Consider the following 13171-nt stretch of genomic DNA (forward strand, 5'->3'; position numbering starts at 1 on the left):
GCCCCTCCCCAGGCTGGAGAGCTTCTCCAGCTGCCCCTCCCCAGCCCCTTGGCAACCCAGCCCCCCTCCCCATCTCTTGCACAATAATTGCAGTTACCACTCCTTCCTCCAGATTCCTTCCTCCTTATCTCCTCGCTTCCCTGCAGGAGCTGGGCCCTTCTGGGAACAGGATGAGGAGGAAGGGAAAAAAAAAGTCCCATCTCCTTTTTTCCTTGAGTAGCCCTGGCTGCAGAGTCCTCCTTATTGCAGAGCCCAGAGAGGGTGAGTGAGGAGCTCAGGGTCACAAGCAGGAGAGGACCAGGGTCCTCCAGGACTCCCAGCTGCCAGAACTCCAGGCTCACTCCATTCCCAGGATGGCCTGCCCCCCTGCCTTGGCTTTTGGGGACTCTGCTAATTTAATTTACTATGGTTATTATTTTTTTAATTAATTAATTAGTTAATTAATTAATTAATTAATTTATGGCTGTGTTGGGTCTTTGTTTCTGTGCGAGGGCTTTCTCTAGTTGCGGCAAGCAGGGGCCACTCTATCGCGGTGCGCAGGCCTCTCACTATCGTGGCCTCTCTTGTTGCGGAGCACAGGCTCCAGACGCGCAGGCTCAGTAGTTGTGGCTCACGGGCCTAGTTGCTCCGCGGCATGTGGGATCTTCCCAGACCAGGGCTCGAACCCGTGTCCCCTGCATTGGCAGGCGGATTCTTAACCACTGCGCCACCAGGGAAGTCCCTAATTGCAAGCTTTCTATGTGCTTCACATGATTTCTTTCATTCATCATTCATATAACAAATCTTTATTGAGCATCTACTATGTCCCGGGCACTGTGCTGGGTACTGGGGAGACAGCTGTGAACAAAATCAGTGAGGTTCCCGCCCTCACAGAGCTGAAGTTTTAGGGACAATAGACACTGATCAAGTAAACTAAGCAGGAACCGGACAATTCCAGGCAGAGGTAAGTGCTGGCAAAATTGGCGGTCCAGTGGTTAAGATTCCGCGCTCCCAGTGCAGGGGGAACGGGTTCGATTCCTGGTCAGGGAATTAAGATCCAGCATGCCGCACCAAAAAATAATAAATAAATAAAAAATAATGAACCAGGTGGCCTAGTAGAGGGTGGCTGGTTCCTCTCGCCCGGGGGTCCATGGCAGCCCTCCATGAGGAAGTAGCATATGAGCTGAGTTTGACGATGAGACATGGGATATCTCAGGAAAGAGCCCTCCAGGCAGCAGGAGCTGCAAGGCCAGGGGTGGGTGTGGGGAGGGGGGGCAGGATGGAAGGAACAGAAAGTAGGCACGTGTGAAGGATCAGCCAGCAAGGTAAAACTGTCTTCTTGAATTTTCCTAACACTCTTAGCAGGAAGTTTTATTATTATTATTATCGTTATTGTTGTTGTTATACCCATTTTACAGAGGAGGAAACTGAGGCCCAGGGTCACACAGCTGGGAGTGACAGAGCCCATGCTTTAACCACCTTCTTCCTCTTCCATGCCAGGCCTTATTTAGGGGATGCAAAGGTTAAAAACAAACAAATAACAACAACAAAGCAGCCCTCCAGGAGCCCTGAGCCTCGCAGAGAACTGATCCTCATGGAAGAGGCCCAGGAGGAGCCAGCCAGGCCTCATAGCTCTCCCATGGGGTCCCGCATCTGGGTGCGGAGGGACTGGGGTCTAACCAGGAGGTGTGCTCTTGGGCTGGCCTCAAGCCCTCTCTCAGGCCTCCTCACTCCTTGCAGCCTGGTCTGAGGAGGACAAGGTGGGACAGGAGTCCTCAGCCCCAGGGCGGTGTGAAGGCACCAGGCCAGCCCTAAAGGGACGATGGCAGGGGCGGCCCTGCTCCCCGGTCCCCCCTGTGCTAGATGGGGACCTGTCCGTCCAGCAGAGCCCGGAGGGAGGAAGTGAGGCAGACTCGCGCAGCCTGGTGCTGCCCCCTGGTGGCGATGGCCGGGATGGTCGGAGTCCGCTAGCATCGCACACCTCTCTCCTTCATTCCCCGTCAGAGTGTCCCAGTTCAGATGCGCCACCCGGGGTCCCAACCCTGCGTTAAGGGGACCAACGTCCTCAAAAATCCCCGGAGAAGGAGGCAGTCGCCGACCCCATCCCAAGATGAATAACCTCAAGTCTATACAAAGCCCCCTAATCATGGGGTGTGAAATCGGGAGGATTTTAAGTCAAATGGGGTGGGATGTGATCGGTGAATCACGCAGCTGATTCATTCATTCACGCAGTCAATCTATATTAGTGGAGCACTTCCTCCATAGCGGGCTGGGGGATGCAGCAGGACAGGAAGCAGGCATCAAATCTCAGACAGCAATGCACATAGGGATGTAGACGCTGTCTAAAGGAGACGGGGCGCAGGGGACAGAGTGAGAAGAGGTGGTGAGGCGACACGTCATCATGTGGAGGCAAAATGGACTAGCAGGAACGCCAAGCTGGCTGTTTCAAGACTCTCAGGTGTGGACGCCTTGGAACTGGTAAAAGAGCTGCGGAGGCAGGAGGTGAGAGGGTCCGTGAAGGGGGAGGTGGTGCTGGAGCGAGGCCCTGACCTCAGAAGAGGCATCTTTTCTTTCCAGGAAGACAAGATCTCTGTGGGAATCAGGAAAGGCCTTCCTCAATGTGCCTCTTTTCCATCAGCTGAAAAACGGTTGTAACAATTCACAAATCTAACACGTCTCTGATGTAAGTGGCCCTTGGATGCCATGCACACCTGCCTTCATGCCCAGATTCTCTGCCTTCGCAGGTGGCACCCTACTTTTACCACGTCTCACAGCTTGACCTGTTTCAGAACTTCAAATAACTAGGCTCATAGGAGATGTACAGTCAAGCTTCTTTGGCTCAGAATCATTTTTTGAGACGTGTTCATCTGGCTGAGTACACCAATAGTTCATTCTTTTCATCGCTGTGCAGATTTCCTTGGTATAAATAATATACACGGGCTTCCCTGGTGGCGCGGTGGTTGAGAATCTGCCTGCCAATGCAGGGGACACGGGTTCGAGCCCTGGTCTGGGAAGATCCCACATGCCGTGGAGCGACTAGGCCCGTGAGCCACAATTGCTGAGCCTGCGCGTCTGGAGCCTGTGCTCCCCAACAAGAGAGGCCGCGATAGTGAGAGGCCCACGCACCGTGATGAAGAGTGGACCCCACTTGCCACAACTAGAGGAAGCCCTCGCACAGAAACGAAGACCCAACACAACCATAAATAAATTAATTAATTAATTTTAAAAAAAAAGAATAAAGAGACTTTATTAAAAAATAATAATAATAATAATAATATACACGATTTGATGATCCACCCACCTGCTGACAAATATTTGGGTTGTTTCTAGATTTTGGCTATTATGACTCAAGCTACTATGAATTTTCTCATACAGGTCTTTTTCTGAACATATGTTTTTATTTCTCCTGGGTAAAAACCTGGGAGTGGAGTTGCTGGTCCCAGGTGGGTGGATGTTTGCCTTTAGGAGAAACTGCCAGTTTTCCAAAATGATGAACAATTTTATACTCACACCAGCAATGTAGGAGGGTTCTAGTTGTTCTGTATGCTTGTCAACACTTGGGGTTGTCTGTTTTTTAAAATTTAACCAGTGGAGGGACTTCCCTGGTGATTCAGTGGTTAAGACTCCATGCTTCCACTGAAGGGGGCATGGGTTTGATCCCTGGTTGGGGAACTAAGATTCTGCATGCCACGTGGCCAAAAATAAATAAATAAATAAATAAATAAATAAATAAATAAATAAATAAATAGACTCCACTTCCCACCAACATATTTATAAATAAAAATAAAACAGAGAAAACCATAATTCAAAACAACACATGCACCCCAGTGTTCGTAGCAGCACTGTTTACAATACCCAGGACAGGGAAGCAACCTAAATGTCCATTAGCAGAGGAATGGATAAAGAAGATGTGTACATACATACAATGGAATATTACTCAGTCATAAAAAGGAATGAAATTGGGTCATTTGTAGAGACGTGAAAGGACCTAGAGAGTGTCATACAAAGTGAAGTAAGTCAGAAAGAGAAAAGCAAATATTGTATAATAAAGCATATATGTGGAATCTAGAAAAATGGTATAGATGATCTTATATGAAAAGCAGAAATAGAGACACAGACATAGAGAACAAATGTATGGATACCAAGGGGGAAAGGGGTGGGGTGGGAGGAATTGGGAGACTGGGATTGACACATATACATTATTGATACTATGTATAAAATGGACAACTGATGGGAACTTACCGTATAGCTCAGGGAACTCTACCTAGTGCACTGTGGTAACCTAAATGGGAGGGAAGTCCAAAAGGAAGGGGATACCTGTATGTGCATGGCTGATCCATTTTGTTGTGCAGTGGAGGCTAACACAACATTGTAAAGCAACCACACTCCAATAAAAATTAAAAAAAAAAAGAATCTAAAGAGATATAACCAAATGCAATGCATGAAACTTGGTTGAATTTTAAATTGGAGGAAAATCAGATGAGACATTTTTGTAAAAAATGGGGGAACTTGACTTCATATATTAGATGGCATTACGGAATTATTGTCAAATTTCTTAGGTGTGATAACAGTATTGTGGTTTATATAGTAAAATGTCCATTTAGGTGATGCATATAGAAATAAAGAATAAAATAGCATAACATATATGACTTTAAAATTGTTTAGCAGAAAGAGAGAGAGAGAAAGAAAAAAACAGTATGGTCGGATCTCAGTGAGGACTGTACAGATGTTCTTCGTCCTATGTCCACATTTCTGAACATTAGCGAGTTTTTTTTTTTTTTTGCGAGTTTTTAAAATAAAATTTGAGGGCAAAAAAAGAATAAAATTATTGGAAGCTTTCTTTAAAGTTGTCTCATTATATTTTTTGTCCTGAAACTATCTGGTAAATCTAATTTAAATGCAATTTTATTTAATGACTAGTGTTGATATTATGATTCATCACTCATTTACTTAATTAGCACGTGACTTTATGTACCCAAAATGTCCAATTTGCACACTGATATTTTTTCAATTAAATAAAATTATGTTTCAGGAAGAAAAAAATAAAAAATAAAAATAAAATATAAAATAACATTTAACCAACGGTAACTATGATTTTTAATTTGTGTTTCCTAGATGAATAGGGAAGCTGAGCATCTTTTCATGTGTACGTTGGCCATTTCTATATTTTCTTTTTTTTTTAATTAATTAATTTATTTTATTTATTTTTGGCTGCGTTGGGCCTTCCTTGCTGCGTGCGTGCTTTCTCTAGTTGCGGCAAGCAGGGGCTACTCTTCGTTGCGGTGCACGGGCTTCTCATTGCGGTGGCTTCTCTTGTTGCGGAGCACGGGCTCTAGGCACGCAGGCTTTAGTAGTTGTGGCTCGTGGGCTCGAGAGCGCAGGCTCAGTAGTTGTGGCGCACGGGCTTCATTGCTCCGTGGCATGTGGGAACTTCCCGGACCAGGGCTTGAACCCTTGTGCCCTGCGTTGGCAGGCGGATTCTTAACCACTGCGCCACCAGGGAAGCCCATCTAAATTTTCTTTTGTGAAGTGTCTGTTGAGGTCTTTTGCCCACTTTTAAGATTGTGAGGTTTTTTAAAAAAATAATTGAATTGAAGGAGTCCTTTTATATTCTGTATACCTGTCCTTTGGACTTTAAATATTTTCTTCCAGTTTGTAGCTTGCCTTTTTATTGTATCTATAGATGGTATCTGTTAAGAAGCAGGTGCTTTGATGAAGTAGTCTTTCAAGTTTTTCTTTTATAGCTTGTGCTTTGTGCCTTGTGTCGGGTAAGAAATCTTGATACATGATCACATTTGTTAGTTTTCGGTTGCTTTCCGTTTTTTGGTGTTGCTTTTTTCTTTTTGATGTACTTCCTTTTTAGTTAGTAAAAATAATGATATTGTTCCAAAGTCAAACCTATAAACAAGGTATATTTAGAGAGGACCTGCTTCCACTCTCAACATTAACCACATTTTAGTTCATAAATAATCCTTCTTTTATATCTTCTTGGAAATTATTTATCTCCCTCCCCGTTTCCTGACGTTAAAAGTAGGGCTATATAGGGAATTCCCTGGTGGTCCAGTGGTTAGGACTCCTCACATCTACTGCAGGGGCCGGGGTTTGATCCCTGGTCGAGAATCCCACAAGCCACACGGCAAGGCCAAAAAAAAAAAAGTAGTACTATATATACATATACACACATATCTTCTTGTTTGTTATTGGACAATATATCCAAAAAGAGACTGTTCCATAGTAATATATGGAGATTTTCCTCTTTTTTCTCTTTTTCCCCTTCTTTCCTCCCTTTATTTTTGGTAGCTGCAGAGTCACTATATGGATAGACATTTGGGTTATTTCTAGTTTTTTGTTGCTGCCTTGAATAGCCTTGTGCCTACCTCACCTGATATTTTTGCTAGTCTACCTTTAGGATGGATTTCTAGAAATAGTATGGCAAGGTCCAAGGGTCCCCCATCTGTAACTCTGCTAGATATCACCAAATCCCCCTTCTAGTGCTTGTATAGGAAAGCCTGTTGCCACCCAGACTCGCCATAACTTTTGGTTTCTGCCAATCTGATAGGAGCAGGGCTATCTTGGACTATCTTGGAGGTTCCCCAGTGTCTGGAGGCGTAATGAGAAGCCATGGAGTATACAGGTCAAGCGCACAGACCTCACTTCGTGCCTTTGTTCGCACAAACCCTGGCTTTGCCCTTCCTGGCTGTGACCCCAGGTGTAGCACAGAGCCAGCCCCAGCGCGGAGGCTGCCCTCTACAGTCAGGACCATCTCTTTGGGCTGTTTCAGGCCACCGATCATTTCACAATAAAAATGCTGGCTTTACTCCCTGGGCTGAACCCATTACCTGGGCTATGGCATTTGATCCCATAACAACCCTATAAGGCAGCTATCGTATCCCAATTTTACAGGTAGGGAAGCCAGGGGATGGAGGGTTAGAAAGAGTTAGGGTTTTGCCCAAACTCACAGTTAAACAAGCAGGAGAGGCAGCTGGACTTGTGAGGCAACACATAAACTCGCACGTGTGTACATGCGTGTACCTGCATGTTCATGTGTGCATACACACGTGCACGCCTGTGTGTTTATCCATACAACTGTGTGCATGTACCCATATACATGTGTATGTATGTACATGTATCTCTGTGTATATACGTGTGTATACATATACAGTTAGTCCCTACATACAAACGAGTTCCGTTGCGAGAGCGTGTTTGTAAGTACAGTTTGTTCGTAAGTCCAACGAAGTTAGCCTAGGTACCTAACTAACACAATCGGCTATATAGTACTGTACCGTAATAGGTTTATAATACTTTTCACACAAATAATATGTACATAAAAAACACAGAAAATAAAGAAAATATTTTTTATCTGACAGTACAGTACCTTGAAAAGTACAGTAGTACAGTACAACAGCTGGTGTACAGGGGCTGGCCCGCACATTCACCTCTTTGAAAGTTCGAAACTTGAAGGTTCGTATGTAGGGGACTTACTGTATATATACACATGTGCGTGCCTGTGTACATACACATATCTGCATTTCTAAAGAAGATGTGAACGTCCTCACAGCTACATCTCTGCGTCCACAGGGATAACACCCCCAGGATGAATTCCTCACAACAGAATCGCTAGCTCTAACCGGATTCATAGTTTTAAGGCTCCCAACCTGCCCTCTGACCCCAGCCCGGTTTCCGCTTGGCCGGCCGGAGGGGGTGACCTGATCGTCAAAGATTCCTCAAGCTGGGCCCGTGGAGACCCCGCCCCCTCCTGCAGAGAATGGGGGCGAAGTCCACCCTCTGGCCACTGTAAGGACACACATCACAACGGCTGTTCCACCTGAGCCAGGCCCAGCAAGAGGCGCTGGGGGCGACCTGCGCTTCTGTCACCCGTGGACAACCAGGCCACGTGATGGGGGACTCCCGAGACCAGAGCTTGGCTGCTCAGAGCTTGGAACCCAACGCTGCCCCGACACCGTTGCTGGAACAGAGGACCTCCTGGGCCCCAAGAGAGAACCACCCCCAGGGTGAGGGTCCCTTCGTTCAGGTGACACGCTGACTGTGGGGTCCTCGGGAAGGGCCGGGAGACTACGGGTTCCCTTGATGAACTGGGGCTGACTCCCCGCCTCACCCCCCAAGTCCCTCTGCCCCCGCCAACCCGGGGACCACAAGACCGGATGGGGACAGTGTGGGGCCTCCACAGCCTGTGCCCTCTCTTAAAGTGTCACAATACTAATGATGCCCCCATAGCAGGTATGACCTGGCCCTCTGCCCCCAGCCCACCCAGGGGCCAGAGACAACCTAGAATACCCTGGGAGAGGTGGGGGTTTCTGGCCATGCTGCTGTGGCCTCAGGGTAAGTCACCAAATCTCTTCGAATCTCTTTTCTCATCTGGAAAATGGTTGAGAGGATTAAAAGTTATGATGGGGCTTCCCTGGTGGCGCGGTGGTTGAGAATCTGCCTGCCAATGCAGGGGACACGGGTTCGAGCCCTGGTCTGGGAGTATCCCACATGCCGCGGAGCAACTAGACCCATGAGCCACAACTACTGAGCCTGCGCGTCTGGAGCCCTTTCTCCGCAACAGGAGAGGCCGCGATGGTGAGAGGCCCGCGCATCGCGATGAGGAGTGGCCCCCACTTGCCGCAACTGGAGAAAGCCCTCACACAGAAACGAAGACCCAACACAGCCATAAATAAATAAATAAATAAATAAACCCAAAGTTAAAAAAAAAAAAAAAGTTATGATGGACATAGGGCCAGGCAGTTGCTAACTCAGTCTGAGCTCAGAAGGACTTTCCACTTGGAAGTCCTGGGCCAGGTACTTGATTTCTGACCTTCAGTTTCTGCACCTGTAAAATGGGTACAAAACCCAGCCCCAGGCGGGGCTGCTGGGGACCGGATGGGCATGAAACCACCTCCTGTCCCACAGAGACTAGACTGAGTAGAGAGAAGTGGGGAGGGGCTTCCTGTTCTCCGGTTGCCCCTACTCTGGGAGGAGGCATGGGGTGGGGAAAGCCCAGGTGCCTCCCTCAAGCCACGAGGCTCCTTTCCTGGGACGGGCAGGTCCCCATCAAAGCGCCTGAGCAGTTCCCAATAAAAACACACAGGGGGGCTTCCCCGGGGTGGCGCAGTGGTTAACAATCTGCCTGCCAATGCAGGGCACACGGGTTCGAGCCCTGGTCCAGGAAGATCCCACATGCCGCGGAGCAACTAAGCCCGTGCACCACAATTACTGAGCCTGCACTCTAGAGCCCGCAAGCCACAACTACTGAGCCTGCGCGCTACAACTACTGAAGCCCGCGTGCCTAGAGCCCGTGCTCCTCAACAAGAGAAGCCGCCGCAATGAGAAGCCCGCACACCACAACGAAGAGTAGCCCCCACTTGCTGCGACTAGAGAAAGCCCGCACGCAGCAACAAAGACCCAATGCAGCCAAAAATAAATTTTCAAAAACAAAAACAAAAAAAACCACACAGGGTCCCTATCCATCACCCACACAGTGAGTGGTTAAGATTCTGGAGCTCCCATCCTCCCCTTCCCCACACCACCCTCTGGGTTTCTAGGATCCCAGAATTCCTTGTCCAAACTGCCTTACACCTAATTCCAGGGCCTGGGCGGGGATGCTTCCCAAGGCCCCAAGGGCCAGCCAAGGGCTGACTCCTGGGAGGCGAGGGGCAGAGCTGGGCATCCACACACTGTGACAGGCCCCTTGTGGGTCAGGAGGGAGACAAGGCTGGGAAGAATGGAGGCGGGCCTGGGGCCCAAACAGTTCTTCTTGGAAGGGGCAGATGGAATGCTGCCCCTTTTGGAGCCATCCCGACGGTGCAAGGGATCGGGCAAGGGGCACGTCACTTAGTAGCATGTGCTCAGGAGGCAGCCATAATTAAGTTCCATCCTTGACTCTGATGCTTCTTTGCTGGGTGACCTCAGGCAAGTTACTTAACCTCTCTGAGCCTAGCCTCCACATCAGCAAAATTGGAATAACGTCACATAGCTACCTCATTGGTGTTTTTTTGTTTGTTTGTTTAAAATATTTATTTGTTTATTTGGTTGTGCCGGGTCTTAATTGCGGCATGCATGTGGGATCTAGTTCCCTGACCAGGGATCAAACCCAGGCCCCCTGCACTGGGAGCGCAGAGTCTTATCCACTGCGCCATCAGGGAAGTCCCACTGTTGGTGTTTTGACAAGAGTAAATGGAGTGAGGCACGTCAAGTGTTTGGCACTGAGTTTGGCGCATAATAAAGGCTTGATATTAAAAAAAGGAAAAAGAAAAGACAGAGAGAGACTATGGGGTCCCATTCTATTTCTGCACCCTCAAGCCTCCAGCAAGAGCTTACAGCCCAGCACAACGAGGGCAACATGGAGTCAGAAATGGCTGGGTTCACATCTGAGCTCCTCCATCTACTAGGTAAACTACCACGGGTAACTCGATGCATCCCTCCAGGCCTCAGCTTTCTCTTCTGTAAAATGGGTGCCCCCCTCACACTGGCCAGGTTTTCAGCTGAGCGCCTGGCACATAGTCAGTCTTCAGATCTGAGGGTGTTTTTCCTTACACCCAAAAGGGAACATATGGGTGGGAGATCCCGGGGAACTCAAAGAGCTGAAGGGGCCCGGTTCAAACCCGGAGACGCCCCCAAATTCCCTAGTGCTTGAGGGTGGGAGGGCTGGAGGTCTCGACTGAGGGAGGCCCCGGAGCCCTGGAGGCTGGTGGGTAGGGGCTGGTGCAAGGGGAAATTGGACCCATCTGGGGTGCTCAGGGGAGCACGGAGAAAATGCAGGTAGTGGCAGGCCCCCAGTGGTGGACAGGAGATGGGGAGGACAGGGGGCGTGGGGTCTGGCCTGCCCCCTCCCTTGTCCTCTGAGAACCGTTCACCAGCATGCCTAGGCTGCTGTCTCCAGTTTCCATACAGGCTGTGTGCCCACGCTGCGGGAACCACGCCATCACGGTGACCACCCTGGTCCCGGGCATCCTCACCTGGCTTCTGTGCACGGGCATCTTCATGGCCGGGTGAGTGGCTGCCCCTTGCCTCTGCAGGGGCCCTGAGCATCCTTGTGGGAGGGCTGCAGGGTTTGGGGGGGTTGGCACAGGGCACGGAGGGAGGGGTGGTTTCCTAGCCCACTGTGGGTGGCTGGGCAGCACTAAGGATGGGGTGGGGGGCTCCCAGGCTCGGCTTGGCCCCAGGTGAGTCCCAGGCCCCGCTGCTCCAGAGGCTGCAGGTGTCTCATGGGCTGCTGCTTCATCCCCTTCTGCGTGGACAGCTTGATGGACGTGAGGCACACGTGCCCCGTGTGCCAGCAAGAGCTCTTCTGCTACAAACGCCTGTGAACTAAATGCTGTTAAGTGACCACTGCCTGCCTGCGTCTGTCTGCTGGGATCCCCCAGCCTGGTCCAGCAGGAAGATGAAGGGACTGAGGTGGTGCCCGCCCGCCCTTCCCTCTGCCCTCCTGCTGCAATGGAAGGCCAGGTGAGCACTGGCACATAGTAGGTGCTCAGTTAGTACCGGATGACTGAACGATGACGTGTGACGTGGCCCTCCCTTCTCAGGCTCCATTCTCTTCTGAGCCCTCAGAAACCACAGTCCACGCATCAGCTCTCATCTTTCTTTCCCAGCTCCTTCCCATCAGCTCAAACTTCTGCATCTTCGTGAAAATATCTCTGCAATTCCAGCTGGGGAACCCGCACGGCCCCATCTGCCACTCACTCCTCGCACAGAGCCTGTGACGTCCCGCTGCTGAAGCCCACATCCACCAGGCACTTTGTCCTCCCTCCTACCTGCCTGGACTCTGCAGCCCCTGACCCTCTCCGTCCTCTCCCTTGTCCTGCAGTGATGCTCTGGCCGCGTCCTGTGCACCCCCTCAGCATACCCTGTCAGGCTGGTGCCCCCCCAGCGTCCTGTCTTGGGCCCCTTCCCTACTCATGCCGCTCCTGAGATTTCTGGCCTCACCTCCTGCATCACACAGCCCTCCCCTTGGGTCCTGTCCTTTCTGCACTACAATGATTTCTACCCCCCGCCACCCTGTTATCCCACCCCGCTCTTTCTTGAAGGAGGCAACCGCCCCCAATGGGTCTCCCAGCCCCAGGTCTTGACCGTTCCTTCTGGTCCTCACCTGTGTCCAGTGGCTGTCACAGGGTAAGCTCAAGGATCACGGGGAGGAATCAGTACCTTCAGCTGTGACACCTGCCTCGTACTCATCATCCTCGGGACCAGACTTTCAACATGGGGTCCCTCTGAGGCCACCTGTGTCTCCTGTTTCCCTCCCCTGTTCTGCGCTCCAGCCGCCCACAACCAAGAGTGGCCTGTTCACCCGTTCACCCATGTGTCCAGACTCTTCCGCTGGCCTCTTCTGGAAGGCCCTGCCTGCCCCCTTCTCTCTCCGCCTATTCCTTCCAGCCCCATCGCTCACTCCTGGGTCTCTGTCACTTTCCCCAGGCCCTGGTGCCCCCAGGGCCTGGCGGGGACAGGTGAGTTTATGGGAGCTGGGATGGGGGAGCAAATCTTCTCGAATCTCTGTGCCCAATTCCCAACAAGAGGTTTAATCCTTAAAATTCCTTCATGGCTACAGCGCAGTAGCTTTTCTGTACTGCAAAGGCCGCTATGCAGGAATTTGGCAAATGCAGGAATTTTGGCACTAGCTGCAGGATGGGAAGCCTCGGTTTCCACATCCAAACAGGAACCCATCTTAACAAGATGTTTAGGACTTAAAAGGATTTTTAGGATTTAAAAGGCCCCAAGTTGCAGGACAGGAATAGTAAGACGCAGACGTAGAGAATGGACCTGAGGACACGGGGAGGGGGAAGGGGAAGCTGGGACGAAGTGAGAGAGTGGCATGAACATATATACGCTACCAAATGTAAAATCGATAGCTAGTGGGAAGCAGCTGCATAGCACAGGGAGGTCAGCTCGGTGCTTTGTGACCACCTAGAGGGATGGGATAGGGAGGGTGGGAGGGAGACGCAAGAAGGAGGAGATGCGGGGATACATGAATACGTATAGCTGATTCACTTTGTTATACAGCAGAAACTAACACACTATTGTAAAGCAATTACACGCCAATAAAGATGTTAAAAAAAAAAAAAAAAAAAAGGCCCCAAGTTGGCTTAGGAGCAGGATCCCTCCTGGGTACCATGTGGTCTGCCTGGGGGTGAGGCTGGGCACAGGATAGGCTAAAGGGCACACGAAGGGATTTTTTTTTTTTTTAATAATTTTT

General features: G+C 49.9%; 2 protein-coding genes across 2 annotated transcripts in view; one reads left to right on the forward strand and one right to left on the reverse strand.

Moving 5' to 3' along the window:
- Window positions 1–13171, reverse strand: part of CARHSP1 (calcium regulated heat stable protein 1) — a 268272-nt gene that overhangs the window by 15635 nt on the left and 239466 nt on the right. The window lies entirely within an intron of this gene.
- Window positions 10766–11288, forward strand: LITAFD (LITAF domain containing; the record flags this gene model as incomplete). The annotated part of the gene is made up of 2 exons (XM_082429158.1): window positions 10766–10970; window positions 11171–11288. Exons 1-2 carry the CDS (start codon window positions 10840–10842, stop codon window positions 11286–11288), a joined length of 249 nt encoding a protein of 82 aa, XP_082285284.1. The 5' UTR covers window positions 10766–10839.

The sequence above is a fragment of the Balaenoptera physalus genome (genome assembly GCF_965194825.1).
Source record: "Balaenoptera physalus genome assembly, chromosome: 16".
NCBI classification, from domain to species: domain Eukaryota; kingdom Metazoa; phylum Chordata; class Mammalia; order Artiodactyla; family Balaenopteridae; genus Balaenoptera; species Balaenoptera physalus.